The 12,787-nt window shown below is 39.7% G+C and overlaps 1 protein-coding gene across 1 annotated transcript; it reads left to right on the top strand.

The window, feature by feature from the left end:
• The first annotated feature begins 1,291 nt into the window (after window positions 1-1,291).
• LOC136488055 (vesicle-associated protein 3-1-like) lies at window positions 1,292-12,287 on the top strand. Its single transcript, XM_066485105.1, has 4 exons — window positions 1,292-1,416; window positions 1,530-1,653; window positions 11,914-12,157; window positions 12,205-12,287. Exons 1-4 carry the CDS (start codon window positions 1,292-1,294, stop codon window positions 12,285-12,287), a joined length of 576 nt encoding a protein of 191 aa, XP_066341202.1.
• The last annotated feature ends 500 nt before the right edge of the window (window positions 12,288-12,787 follow it).

Genomic DNA, 12,787 nt, shown 5'->3' with positions numbered 1-12,787 from the left:
TATTTTATGATTACAAATAAAATAATCAATTGTTATGCCAATGTTCTTGAAGTAAAAATATAAGATGGAAAACAAAAACCTGCAAATACATCAAAATTATGTGCATCCTCTGTTACTTGGTGGCAGGATCAGCCTTGAAGTGAAGACAGCTAATGTTAACAATGATCTGATTTTGAAAATGCATTGTACAAATAGGATAGCCACGACTGGGTGAATAGCCTGGATGATTTATTACATGACGTGACTGCGAAGCCGATAAATGTACAATTAGCAGTTCTACAGGACATCACGAAGAATTTTTCGGATGAGAGGAAAATTGGTCAAGGAGGATTTGGAATCGTGTACAAGGTAAAATTAAGTCTAGGAATCTGCAATCCTATATTTCTTTCTCTAGCTAGAAAAATGGAAATTAATATTTTTTTCTTAAATACCATGGTTGTACTGACAATTCAATCTAAACAGGGAGTTCTTCAAACTGGGTGCGTTGCTGTAAAGAAGCTTTTGAATAGCCAGACAATCGAAGATGAGCCATTTTATCGTGAGGCTACTTCTCTGATGGGTGTTAGACACAAGAATATCGTACGGTTTCTTGGATACTGTGCTAACACAGACCATAAATTCATCAAAATGGAAGGGTTAGGAAGTCGTCAAAAACCTATTTATTGTGAGATAAGAGAGAGATTTCTCTGTTTTGACTATATGAGTAATGGTGGCCTCGACAGCCATTTAACTGGTACGACAGTTTGGCATATATACTCTACTTCATTATCCTCTTTCCATTTATGTTTCCATGTTTTCGCCCTGTTTGGATCCCTCCAGTTTTTGCCAGTTTTTAAGAATCTAGTAGGTGGCATCCAAATATGCCAGTTTTTGCTGTCAGTTTTTGCTATATTCTTAAAATTGGGAAGCTGTTGATACTCAGCTTTTGCCAGTTTCTTATGACCCATAGAACAATAAATGAAGTGAGAATCTTAAAAGCTGAGGGATCCAAGCACCCTATTAGTTTTTCTCATAATCTAGATTTTAGAAAATAGAGACAAAAACTGGTTTTAAGAATCTAAAACTGATCTAAACAGGGCTTTAAGTGTCAATGATCCATTAATCACAAGGCCCAGAATGGTAAGTGAAAATGGCGCATCCAGTGTAGCGCACACAAATACTGATTGAAGATTCCATGCTCTTCTTTCTTTCTACAGATGAATTGAGGGGACTTGAATGGCATACCCGTTACCAGATAATTAAGGGAATATGTGAGGGTTTGCAATGTCTTCACAAGGAAAATATTGTTCATATGGATCTTAAACCTGCTAATATACTTCTAGATGATTATATGGAGCCAAAGATTACGGATTTTGGTATATCACGAAACCTTGATGGAGTTTCAAGATATGTTACTAAACAACGTCTTATATCGCTGTAAGTATGGCTAGACATTGTTTTTGCCTGCAATGTATTTAGAGCACGTCTTTTTTTCATTTACTATAACCTCTTTGTTTAATGTAATGCATTGAACTCACAATTCGATGCAGAGGATATTCTGCACCTGAATATGCCAACAGAGGTGAGGTGTCTTTCAAAGCCGACATTTTTAGTTTGGGCGCTATAATTACAGAGATTGTGACTGGGCGTAAACAAGACACTGACAGCAAAAATGTATGAATCATTTTACCTCCTACTTCCTTCTCCTTTTAACTTCAATGGTCCAAGCTAGCTGATGTAATATTACGATAGGAGATCATGAAAAACAACAGAAGCTTTAAATAGGAACAGTAGGATCATGGAATATCTAGGATATTCAATACGGTTTTCTTTTTCACTAAGACGTTCCCTTCTAATTTTTTGCTCCTTTGATAAGTACTTTCAACATAATATATTTCACATCTAGTTAATCTGTGAGTAAATTTCAGAAAGCTGCAAAGTTTGTGACAACATGACAATAATGCAGCCTTATGAAACCATGTTACATGCTAGTATGAGGCTAACATGTAGGAGCATAGTTGTAGTTTTTTACATCTCCTACAACTAAAAAGACTAAAAGTAAGACTATTTTTTTGTGCGACTTTTTTTGGGGTCGCTCCTCCCTTCCGGCCATGCGATACCCCGCGCGATAAAAACAAAACTGTCATCCCTGCGGTCCCCGCCTGCTTTGAAGAAAACAAATCGATCACATGAGACCACATGTATGGAAGGAAACAATAATCATGCATGGAAGGAAACAATTGGCAAAGATCAAGCAAGACTCCTCCCTTCAGGCCATGCGATACCCCGCGCGATAGAAAAAGAAACTGTCATCCCTGCGATCCCCGCCTGCTTTGAAGGAAACTAATCGATCACTTGAGGCCACATGTATGGAAGGAAACAATAATCATGCATGGAAGGAAACAATGGACAAAGATCAAGCAAGACGACTCAATGAGGTTGACCCTTAATTTTAGTGTTTCCAGCATGCAGACCTGAAATTAAAAAGTGGCTGCTCCTTGAGAACATCAGTGGTGCCAAATAAAAGATGTGCAGGTTATACATGGTGAGACTGATGAACCTTCTGCAATTTTCTAAACGAATATTCCCACCATTCGTATATAGGTCCATCCTGAGGCCACATGCATGTAAAAAATACATGTATTATAATTGGTCGAAGTTAAAAAAAAGTTGACTTATCGGGAAGCGAGAATGAATTCTATTTTGAGATAGAGAGAGTATATGAAAGCAGTGTTGAAAATATTTTAACAATCAAGTTCGTCTCTGTCTGATTGGTAAGCTTAGACATCATAATGGCATCAAAAAATTCAACTCTCATGGACACCCTCATGGATCATTGCAAAGCATCTTAATCCTACAACATACACAAATGGCAACCTTAAAGACCATCTTAGACGTTCTGGCAGGCATGGTGGTGCAAGTGAGCAGCCAGCAGGAGTCAAGAGTTAGGGGGTGTTTGGATCCCAGGACTAAACTTTAGTCCCTGTCACATTGAATTTTTAGATATCAATTAGGAGGACTAAATATGAGCTAATTATAAAACTAATTACATAAGTTGTGGCTAATTCGCTTGTTAGCGCCGTGTACAGGATGATATGGAGATGTGGTGGAATTTATTCGTGGATTTGTTAGCGCACGAAAGAAATGGATATCGGAAATCTCTTCCTACTGGTATAAAAAATGATCTTAGCCGCATCACCGAAAGATCTACACAGTAGAATTTGTGAGCCTGTGACGCCATGCTCTCTGTGACTGTGTAAATTTCACGAACTTAGCTTTTTGGATTAAATATCACTTTAACGTCGGTCATATACTTTTACAGTATTGTTATCTTATCGTGCGATCCGTGTGTTTTTAGTATAAAAGTTTAGTTGTCCCATAGCAACGCACGGGCACGAACCTATTTACATATATACTAGAACATATGTGTACATGATTATATGGAGATGCAGTGGAACTTATTCATGGATTTATTGGCGCATAAAAGAAATGGATATCGTAGAATTCTTTCTGCCGATATAAAATATTATCTTAGCCGTATCACGAAAAAGTCTATACAGTAGAGTTTGTGAGCCTGCGACGTCGCGCTCTCCGTGACTGTATTAATTTCATGAACTTTGCTTTTTGAATTAAATGTCACTTTGACGTCGTTATTTAATTTAATAGTATTGTTATCTTATCGTGCGATCCGTATATTTTTAGTACAAAAGATTTAGTTGTCCCGTAGCAACGCACGGACACGCTCCCTAGTATATCAAAATACTAGATTCTCATCCTTACTGGCTTTTAAGCAGGTAGACAGATAGTGTTGAAATGTCATGGACACTCAACCGCATCTCCATGCCAGCTATGCAGTCAAGCCAGCACAAAAAAAGAATTTTCTAGGCCTAGAGGCTGTACACTTGGGCTGCCCACAGGCCATGGTTTTTTCACGCGAAATACACATTTACGCAGTTTCCAAGCTTTGAATCCACAACCTCCAACTTACTTGATCCCGAGTTCCCCACAATGGCACAAATATAATTCAACGGTGAATTGCTCTTACTTGTTAGTTTATTAGCCAAGTACAACTAGTTAGCTAATAAAGGCTAATAGTTCATTATTAGAGATATATATGTGTACCTTTTAGCCTAGAATCCAAATATGTATGGGCTAATAGTTTGATGGTTATTTTTTTAGTTTTTTAGATATTAGATTTATTAATCTGGCCTCTATATGTATGAAGGATATACATAGCCAAAAGGATACAAGAGCACTTAGACTCACACCTCAACAAAGAGGAGAACACACGACAAAAAAGGAAAAAAAAACTACGACCTTAGCACATCACTGCTTCCTGACATCCTCTCCTGAAACGACCAGATTCGGCGAGTGGAAATGGTCAAGTCACCGTCGCCCCTAGTGCGCTATTGCTGCGAACCTCCGCTGGTGCCATCTTCACCCGCTTCGAGTGAGGTGACGCCACCTGTCGTCGATTAGCCCATCTTCATCCACCATTGTCCAGTCAAAACTAGCCGATCAGATGTGAGCCGACAGGATCCGCTTCCGCTTCGCTGGATTCCAAGTCCTCCGCCACCCATAGGGCAGCCATCGTTATTGGCACTACAAGAAAAACCCATATACATGATGGTTTACTTTGGTCATAGACAAGCGAGAATACGTCACAGTTAACTCACGATGACGATCCAGAAAAACGTCATGTATCCCGCATCATATATTTGTTGGACTGAAATGGACCGTCACAGGTTGGTTTTTTGGATCGTCATGGATGAACTGGTCAGCAACAGTAGGAAGAGGCTATAGTGATGAAATGAACCGTCATGATTCTGTTGCCATGTCATTTGGTGATTTGGATTTGACGTGGCGGCTACCTTGCCACATCATCAGTAGGGTGTCTGTGGCCCATTTTCACCAATTAGGCCCATGTTTTGTGTAGTTTTTTAGTTTTAGTTAGGCCCATATTGTAGCAGGTACTATTGGGCTAGCCCAGTTGCACAGTAGAATTGGCCCATTATGGACCATAACATATCAGCATTCAAATTTAAATTGCACCAAATTCAAATTCAAATCGACACCAAATTCAAATTTAAATTGACAGCACATTCAAATTTAAATTCACACCATTTAGGTCATCACAGACCACCACAGATCATCACAGATACATATAAATATGCCATCATATATAAATAGGTAGAGGTCCCATCATCACAAATACATCTAAATATCCAACATAGCTATCAGTTACATATGAAGTTTGGCACACCACATGCATGCATCAGACCTTACATCAGTTCACATAACTACACAGGTCGAAGACCATGCATCAGTTCAAATAAAAGACCATGCATCCACCTGTTCACGTACCAACATTGCAGGAAGACAACTTGCCAAAATGCATCCATAACCAAAAGAAGCATCCAACAGCATCGGTGCGCTAGCCGATAACCCAAGACAACCTTACTATGTTGCTTGACATCCTAGAATCATGAACATCAAAGTCCTAATCAGTGCATCTGTGTCAGCTTGCCTTTTCTTACTGTGTTGCTTGACAACCTTACTATGTATTTCTAACACAGATAAAAGGCAGTAAACAAACTAAATTTACAGCATGTTCTAGTGAAAGTGGCATAGCTAATTTTACAGCCCCAAGTTTACTATGTTGTGACATAATTTTCAAAACCAAGTAACCAGCAGCGGATTTTGTCAACTATTACTAATCTATGTGGCATAGCTACATACAAAACTCTCCTAAATATGCAGAGAAGAAAAGACCTGACAAACAAATGACAAGACTTGGTATTCAACTCAAAGTTAGTTTATATACAGTATCTTGCAATTGAAACTCAAACAGCATGTTCTAGTGAAAAGTGCCAGTGACTTGTACTCACCAAATTTACAATCTGCATTTCATAGCTGCGAGACCCAGTGGTCTGATGGAACACTTTGCTTCTGTTCTCTCTGTTCTTCTCACAAGTCACCTACAGCAACACAGTTCTGTTGTTAAGCACATATGACATCAACATGATGAGATGTGGAACAGTTGGATGAACTTACCATTTTTTGCTCATTTTTCCAGTGTTCCACAAGTTTATCCCATTGCTCATCAGTCATTGAGGTCACAATGCAAGATAGAACTAGTAATAGTACTTTGGAATGCTGTTTCTAGAATTTGAGTTCAATTTGTTACAGGAAATGTAGTTAGTTAACCTTCCTCTGTAGCCTGATTGCATATTTCAGCTTGATTAATCACTGCATTAACATCAGCTGGACAATTCTTCTTGGACCTTGTGAGAACATCAGATTGCATCCCAGGTTGCGCCTTTTGAGCACCTCTCTTGGTAACCTTTTTTGTTGTTTTCTTCTACAAACAACCAATCAAACAACGCCTCATCTTTTGAAGTTCGTAGTTAGTAAGCGGAGCTTCTGCATTCACAAGGAACAAAGAGAAAATTAGTCTGGGCGAATATAACAATAGAGAACAATTTCACATAAGCCTGGGTGAATATAAGCCAAATTGACAGCTCTGTTAGAAGGAGATATTAAGAATTAACATGTGCACTACTTTGTCAGAAAAGAATTACTCAGGAAGTGCACCCTATAATTACAAAACATATAGAAGGAATAGCCAATGTGTAAACAGGTGTGAAGTCATTTCATATGATCAGTCAGGGTTATTGATTATATAACTAAGCTAATTTTCTATTATTACAGAACAACAAATTGACAAGGACAGCCATGGACAAGTGCAAAACATCAGATGCCAGCTTTTCTTTTAATAGGGCAGCCATGTGTAACTATTCAGCTAATTAGGGCCATGCCACAATAATATCAACAGATCTGGCAATACAAATTATAAAAATTAAATTAAATTATTGAGCACAAATATATTATACATGCGAATATGAAACTAAAATAACCATTCAGTAGGAACACTCATTTTAACAAACACAGTACCACCCCACCAAGCCTGAACCCACCATGGCCTTGCCGAGATTATATTAGACAAAGAAAAAATGAAGAGACAAAGTCACTACTCCAAGCAACTTCAGCACGAACAGGTTGAAAGCGCTAGGCAACTAACAGGTTGAAAGCACTAAGCACTCACTTTCTGAACCCAGAAACAGAGAAATCTTAAACCTTGAACTAATGAACCACCGCTCAGATAGGGTGCGTAGGAGCTAATCTAGGCGACCAGATATTGTCTAAGCAAGAGACAGAGATCACTCAAAATACAAGATGCAGGAAAGACACTTCACCTTGAAACTGGTTTCCCGGCCGTGGCCTCTTCGCTGGTTTTCTGCCCCTCTTCTTTGGCGACATAGGACCCTCTGCAGGTAATCCCCTTGAAGAGGCCACGGTGGCTGCGGGATGGCAGAGCGGCGGTGGAGGATTTGGGGTGGTGGCTGCGGGACGGCGGAGCGGCGACGTAGGCTGGGAGATGTCGGAGGATTTGGGGGATTTGGAGCGGACGGCATAGGCTGCGGGACGGCGGAGTGGGCGGCGTAGGCTGCGGCGGAGCGGGCGGCGTAGGGTTTTGGGCGGCGTTGGCCAGGAGATTTGGGGGATTTGGGGGGCGGCGTTGCCTGCAAGACAGCAGAGCCCGATTATATATGGCACTTCATATTACCAAAATATCCTCATTGTTTTATTTGCCGGATGTAGTGTTGTCCAGGTGGGCGGGGCAGGATGGTAAATTCTTCTACCAAATCGTGCCAAAACATTCAGGGTGCTTTATTTTTCTTGAAATGGTCCTTATATATTTTTTTGTAGCTATCAAGATATTAAAATAGTGCCTGATAATAACCAAATTTTGATTACTATATACTTGCTTGGTGTTAATTGTCTCAATTTGGTCAATTAAATTGTTTAGGCTCGGTAATCTATATAAATCATTAATGGCACATATTAAGCCCAATAATCTATATAACTTTGAGACTTTCACGTGTATTTGTACAAAGGCCACATTTTACTTTGTGGTATCAAATAACCTATATTAATCCTTGATGATTTGAGAAGTGATTGACTCGTTCATAAATTGCTTAGGGTGTTATTTGGTGGTGATTATATATATAGTAAGTACCAAATAACTTCTACTAATCCCTAGAGGTTCTCTACCTACCCAGATCAATCAACTCCATCATGTTGTGCTATATAAATGTTCGACTCGAGCTTATCTTGCTTAGTGTGATTTGGTGGTACGTGGCACTATAATTTCTTTGAGACAGGACTAAAGGAAAAAAAGAGATCAGCACCATATGAAAACAACCCAGTATCCCAGTGGTTAGGTCCATGCTCTTGCAACAGGGGCAAGATGGGAAATTCCATTTTTGCTCTTAAGGAAGATGCTAGAATTACCAATGTACCCATAACCGAAAAAATAAAAAACAAACTTAGCTCCAAGTATTTTGGTACTTGTCCCACATAAATTGGTACTATCCCCACCTATTTGGTACCTCCTAGTACTTTTACGTTAGTACCTCCTATTTTTACACTGTCGGATCTAGCCCAATGAATGGCTCCTATTTTTTTCAACCATTGTAAAATTTCTCTTGTAGTCACAGCCATCTCATATTGTGAGCGAGAATGGATACCTTTTCCATGCCAGTTGTAAATTGTAATAGAGCCGGCGTGAGTGTCTTAGGGTCTGTGTGTTTGGTTGAACGGCTCATTAGGGATAAAATGGGGCGATCCTCTTTCTCTTGGTGTTTGGTTTGAGGCCGAGTGAGATGGATCTACTACCCTCTGAGGAGAATATGACCACTAGATGTGGGACGGATCCATTCTCACAAAAATGAAGGGACGGGCACAACATCCCTCGTCTTATAGGCCACTCCTTGTCGTCTCCTTCAAGAGCTACGGGCGAGGATGCCTTCTTCTACGTACACATTGCGGCAAGCGAGCAGGCCAAGGTGAAGGAGGGGAGGCCGCACCGACTAGCTACGCAGGCAAGGCGATGCAAGCTATAGTGGTGTCAGCGCAATGGGATGGATCCAGAGGACCATGCGAGCTATGTGGGGAGGAGCCAGGGCCGTGCGCACAGGAGGCGGCTGTAGTGCCTGTGTGACAAAGATGATTGGGAGCATGTCAAATGGGTTCCACAGATGACCGATGGGTCCGGCAGCTAACAATGTGAAAAATTTGGTATCCATCCTCACTCCTATCACCTAAACCAAACAGAAAATAGGGATGGACTTGTCCCTCTCAACAAACACAGAATAGAGCCATTCTATCCCTAAAATCAGTTATGAAACCATTTTATCCCCGAATGTCATGAAACCAAACACACGCTTATCCTTTGTCAGTTCTGATTGTGTGCAAGGATGAATGTTTTTATAGCCGTTAACATTGATATAATAATATAAATGTGTGGCTCGAACGTTTTGGTCATTAGTTCTTATTATTTGAGTTCAGATATAACTTTGGTTATCTGGTAAAAGATGTTTGTCACATTTTACTTTGTATGCATGGCCTTAAAATTGCATACACAACCGGAGATCGGCTCTTTGCCGAGTGTTGTTTTTCGGGCACTCGGCAAAGACGCCTTTGTCGAGTGTTTTTTTTTTTGACACTCGGCAAAGAAGCTCTTTGCCGAGTGTTTTTTTTTTTACACTCGGGAAAGAGCTTCTTTGCCGAGTGTTTTTTTTTGACACTCGGCAAAGGGCTTCTTTGCCGAGTGTTTTTTTTATACTCGGCAAAGAAAATTTCAAAGCATATTTTGAAGCAGTAAATTAATTCAAATGAAAAAGTTTTCAACTACAAAGTTGTACAACTCATCAAGATGTACAATGTTTGTTTTGGTCTTTTCTTCATATGACAAAGTGAAAGTAAATTTGTTTACAAATCTAACATATCTCTCTCGTAGTTTATGAAACTATAAGAGAGATATATAAGATTTGTGAACAATGTTAGAACGACCATGTCGGATGAACAGATGACCAAACAACAAAAATAAACTTTGTAGATCTCAAAAAGTTATGAAATATTATAGTTGGCAACTTTTTGATTTGAAAACATCTTGTCATGCAAAACTGCGTTTGAATTTCAAAATTTTAAAATTCAAATTTTGTAAACGACCTCAGATGGAAAAACTTCCTAAACTAAAAGTGTAGATCTCGAAAAGTTATGAAACTTTGTAATTGGCAACTTTTTGATTTGAAATCATCTTGTCATGCAAAACTGTAACTTTTTGATTTGAAATCATCTTGTCATGCAAAACTGTTTTGAATTTCAAAATTTTAAAATTTTAACTTTTCAAACGACCTCGGATGGAAAAACAACCAAAATAAACTCTGTAGATCTCGAAAAGTTATGAAACATTGTAGTTGGCAACTTTTTGATTTGAAAACACCTTGTCATGCAAAACTGCGTTTGAATTTCCAAATTTTAAAATTCAAATTTTGTAAACGATCTCGGATGGAAAAACTTCCTAAACTAAAAGTGTAGATCTCGAAAAGTTATGAAACTTTGTAGTTTACAACTTTTTTATTTAAATTCGTTTAGGACCTCAAACAAGCAATATACACTCGGTTTAGTATAGTATATTGGGAACTAAAATGGAATCTAGACATAAGTGACAGTGTGGTGTAGTGGTAGAGGAGGTTCGTGCGCAGCGGGAGGTCTCGGGTTCGAATCCCATCGGCCACGTAGCCTTGAAATTTATGCGAAAAATGCCAGAGATGGGTGGGGGCCTCCACCAATTAAAAAATTCCATTTTTTTTAGGTAAAAATTCCCATTTTTCGGGTTTTTTTCGGTTCCAACTTTGCCGAGTGTCGGGCACTCGGCAAAGGCTTTGCCGAGTGCCCGACAAAAGACACTCGGTAAAGACGCCTTTGCTGACGTATTTTTTGTCGAGTGTTGTTTGCCGAGTGCAGCACTCGGCAAAGCCTTTGCCGAGTGCAAATTGGGCTTTGCCGAGTGCCCCTCACACTCGGCAAAGTCAGTGAGTCCGGTAGTGATATATGTAACAACTGATTTCTTTTAGGGGCCGTTTGGATCTTTCATTTGGAGGAATTGAAATCTACTTAATAAATTAGGCTATTTGGCTTGGAATGTGACATTTCACCACTTTTCAAAGTTTTCATATAAGCCTATCTCAAATTCATAGAGTGAGAGAGGGAAATTGATTTTATACATCACCATTCTATGTTTCTACTTTATAACTTATAACACACTCTTCAACTCACTACCTTACGGTAAAAACACAACACATAAGTATCTCTCTCGTATAGCCAACAATAATATACAAATATAATCCATATACAACGATATTAGCTTAATTAACCAATGCTGTTGAATCTATGGTTGGCCAGGTATATATGCTTGTACATCCATTATGTTATTAGACATCTATCCTTTTTAAAATAAGGTGATACAGCTTTCTCGGCCTCTATACCAGTAAGGATGGCAACGGATCGGGTTTGGGGCGGATATCCGCGGGTTTTGGGTTCTGCGGGTTCGGGTTTGGGGATGGTTTTTCACCCACGGTTTTCGGGTTCGGGGGCCCGAAACCAATCGGGTTCGGTTTCGGGTTTGGTTTTCCACCCGTGGATATCCAATGGATATCTGAAATAAATCATTTGGAATTAAAACTCATGTTTTATAATATACTAATAATAATTTGTTTACTTAGATTATTAAATTTATTTAAAGTTGACTCATGAAAATATTTATTATTTGTTGCCTCTTGTTTATACATGTGAATATGTGTATATATATCCGCGGGTTTCGGGTATCCATTCGAGTTTCGGGTATCCGTTCGGGTTTCGGGTATCCGCGGGTTTGGTTTTGGTGATGGATTTTCACCCGAATCGGTTTTCGGGGCGGATTCAGGTTTCGATTTCGGGTTTCGGTTTTGGATGCACGGAGACTCCACCTGATCCGAACCCGACCCGTTGCTAATACCAGCTGAACTAACGCTCAATCTTTCTTTGCAGATAAGCCCTTACCCCTGGGAGCTGCTTGAGATTGACCCACTCGAGCTGAATTTTCCGTTCAAGCCGAACAAGCAGATACAATGCTCAGTTGAGCTAAACAACGAGAGGGATGACTACATCGCCTTCAAGATCCAAAAGCCAAGCATACTTAACTACTTCGTGGAGCCGAACAAAGGCATTATTCCACCACACTCCAGGAGCAGTGTCACCGTAACATTTGAAGCATCTAACAGGGCGCCAGATGGTATGCTTTGCAAGGAAAATTTGCTGTTGTGGATGTTGGACTCACAGCAGCTAATGTCAATGAAGATGTGTTCGACACTCAGTTGGGTAAAGTGGTCGACGAGGTGATGTTGACGGTTGCTTTTACCTAGCTAGCTGACTCGTTGCAAAGTGCGCAAGGGTGGCCACAGGCTATTATTCCGGGTCCACTGTATGGTTTTGCTTTCTCTTAAACCGTCATGCCAAATAATTAGCATATGTATGAATGGTACTCCTTTTCCAGTGCACAAAATCATTTCGTTGTCTTTTGAGGTATCGGTGCAATTGATTATTGTGCGTGTTGTATGTACAAGTATGACAATGCATCCAAAACTAGTGTCAAATGAAACAACTCTATCGGACGGGATCTTGTTATGCCATATTGAAGGATTATTACCACTGCCATGATACACCTTTTCTATGTCTATATTAATTGACTGCTAACTTAGGGCACTCACAATGCAGAAATCACCTTAGTTTCTTTGTGTATTTGTTATACTTCCAGCTATACAATTTGCTGATGTGGCAAGCGAGTTACTAAGCAGAGAAAGGGGAAACAAAGAAACCGTTTCTTATCGGAGTCTTCACTTGCATCGAGGCCGCTGGAAACCAG

This window comes from Miscanthus floridulus, chromosome 10 (assembly GCF_019320115.1).
Source record: "Miscanthus floridulus cultivar M001 chromosome 10, ASM1932011v1, whole genome shotgun sequence".
Lineage (NCBI taxonomy): Eukaryota > Viridiplantae > Streptophyta > Magnoliopsida > Poales > Poaceae > Miscanthus > Miscanthus floridulus.
This window is presented reverse-complemented; position numbering and strand designations above follow the sequence as displayed.

What these genes read in the sequence shown, in the direction of transcription:
- LOC136488055 (XM_066485105.1), top strand. Translation starts at nt 1,292, where the DNA reads ATGGATCTTAAACCTGCTAATATACTTCTAGATGATTATATGGAGCCA. An exon ending in AAGACACTGACAGCAAAAAT is followed by an intron (nt 1,654 to 11,913) that starts GTATGAATCATT and finishes CTTTCTTTGCAG; the next exon opens with ATAAGCCCTTACCCCTGGGA. An exon ending in ATCTAACAGGGCGCCAGATG is followed by an intron (nt 12,158 to 12,204) that starts GTATGCTTTGCA and finishes TTGGACTCACAG; the next exon opens with CAGCTAATGTCAATGAAGAT.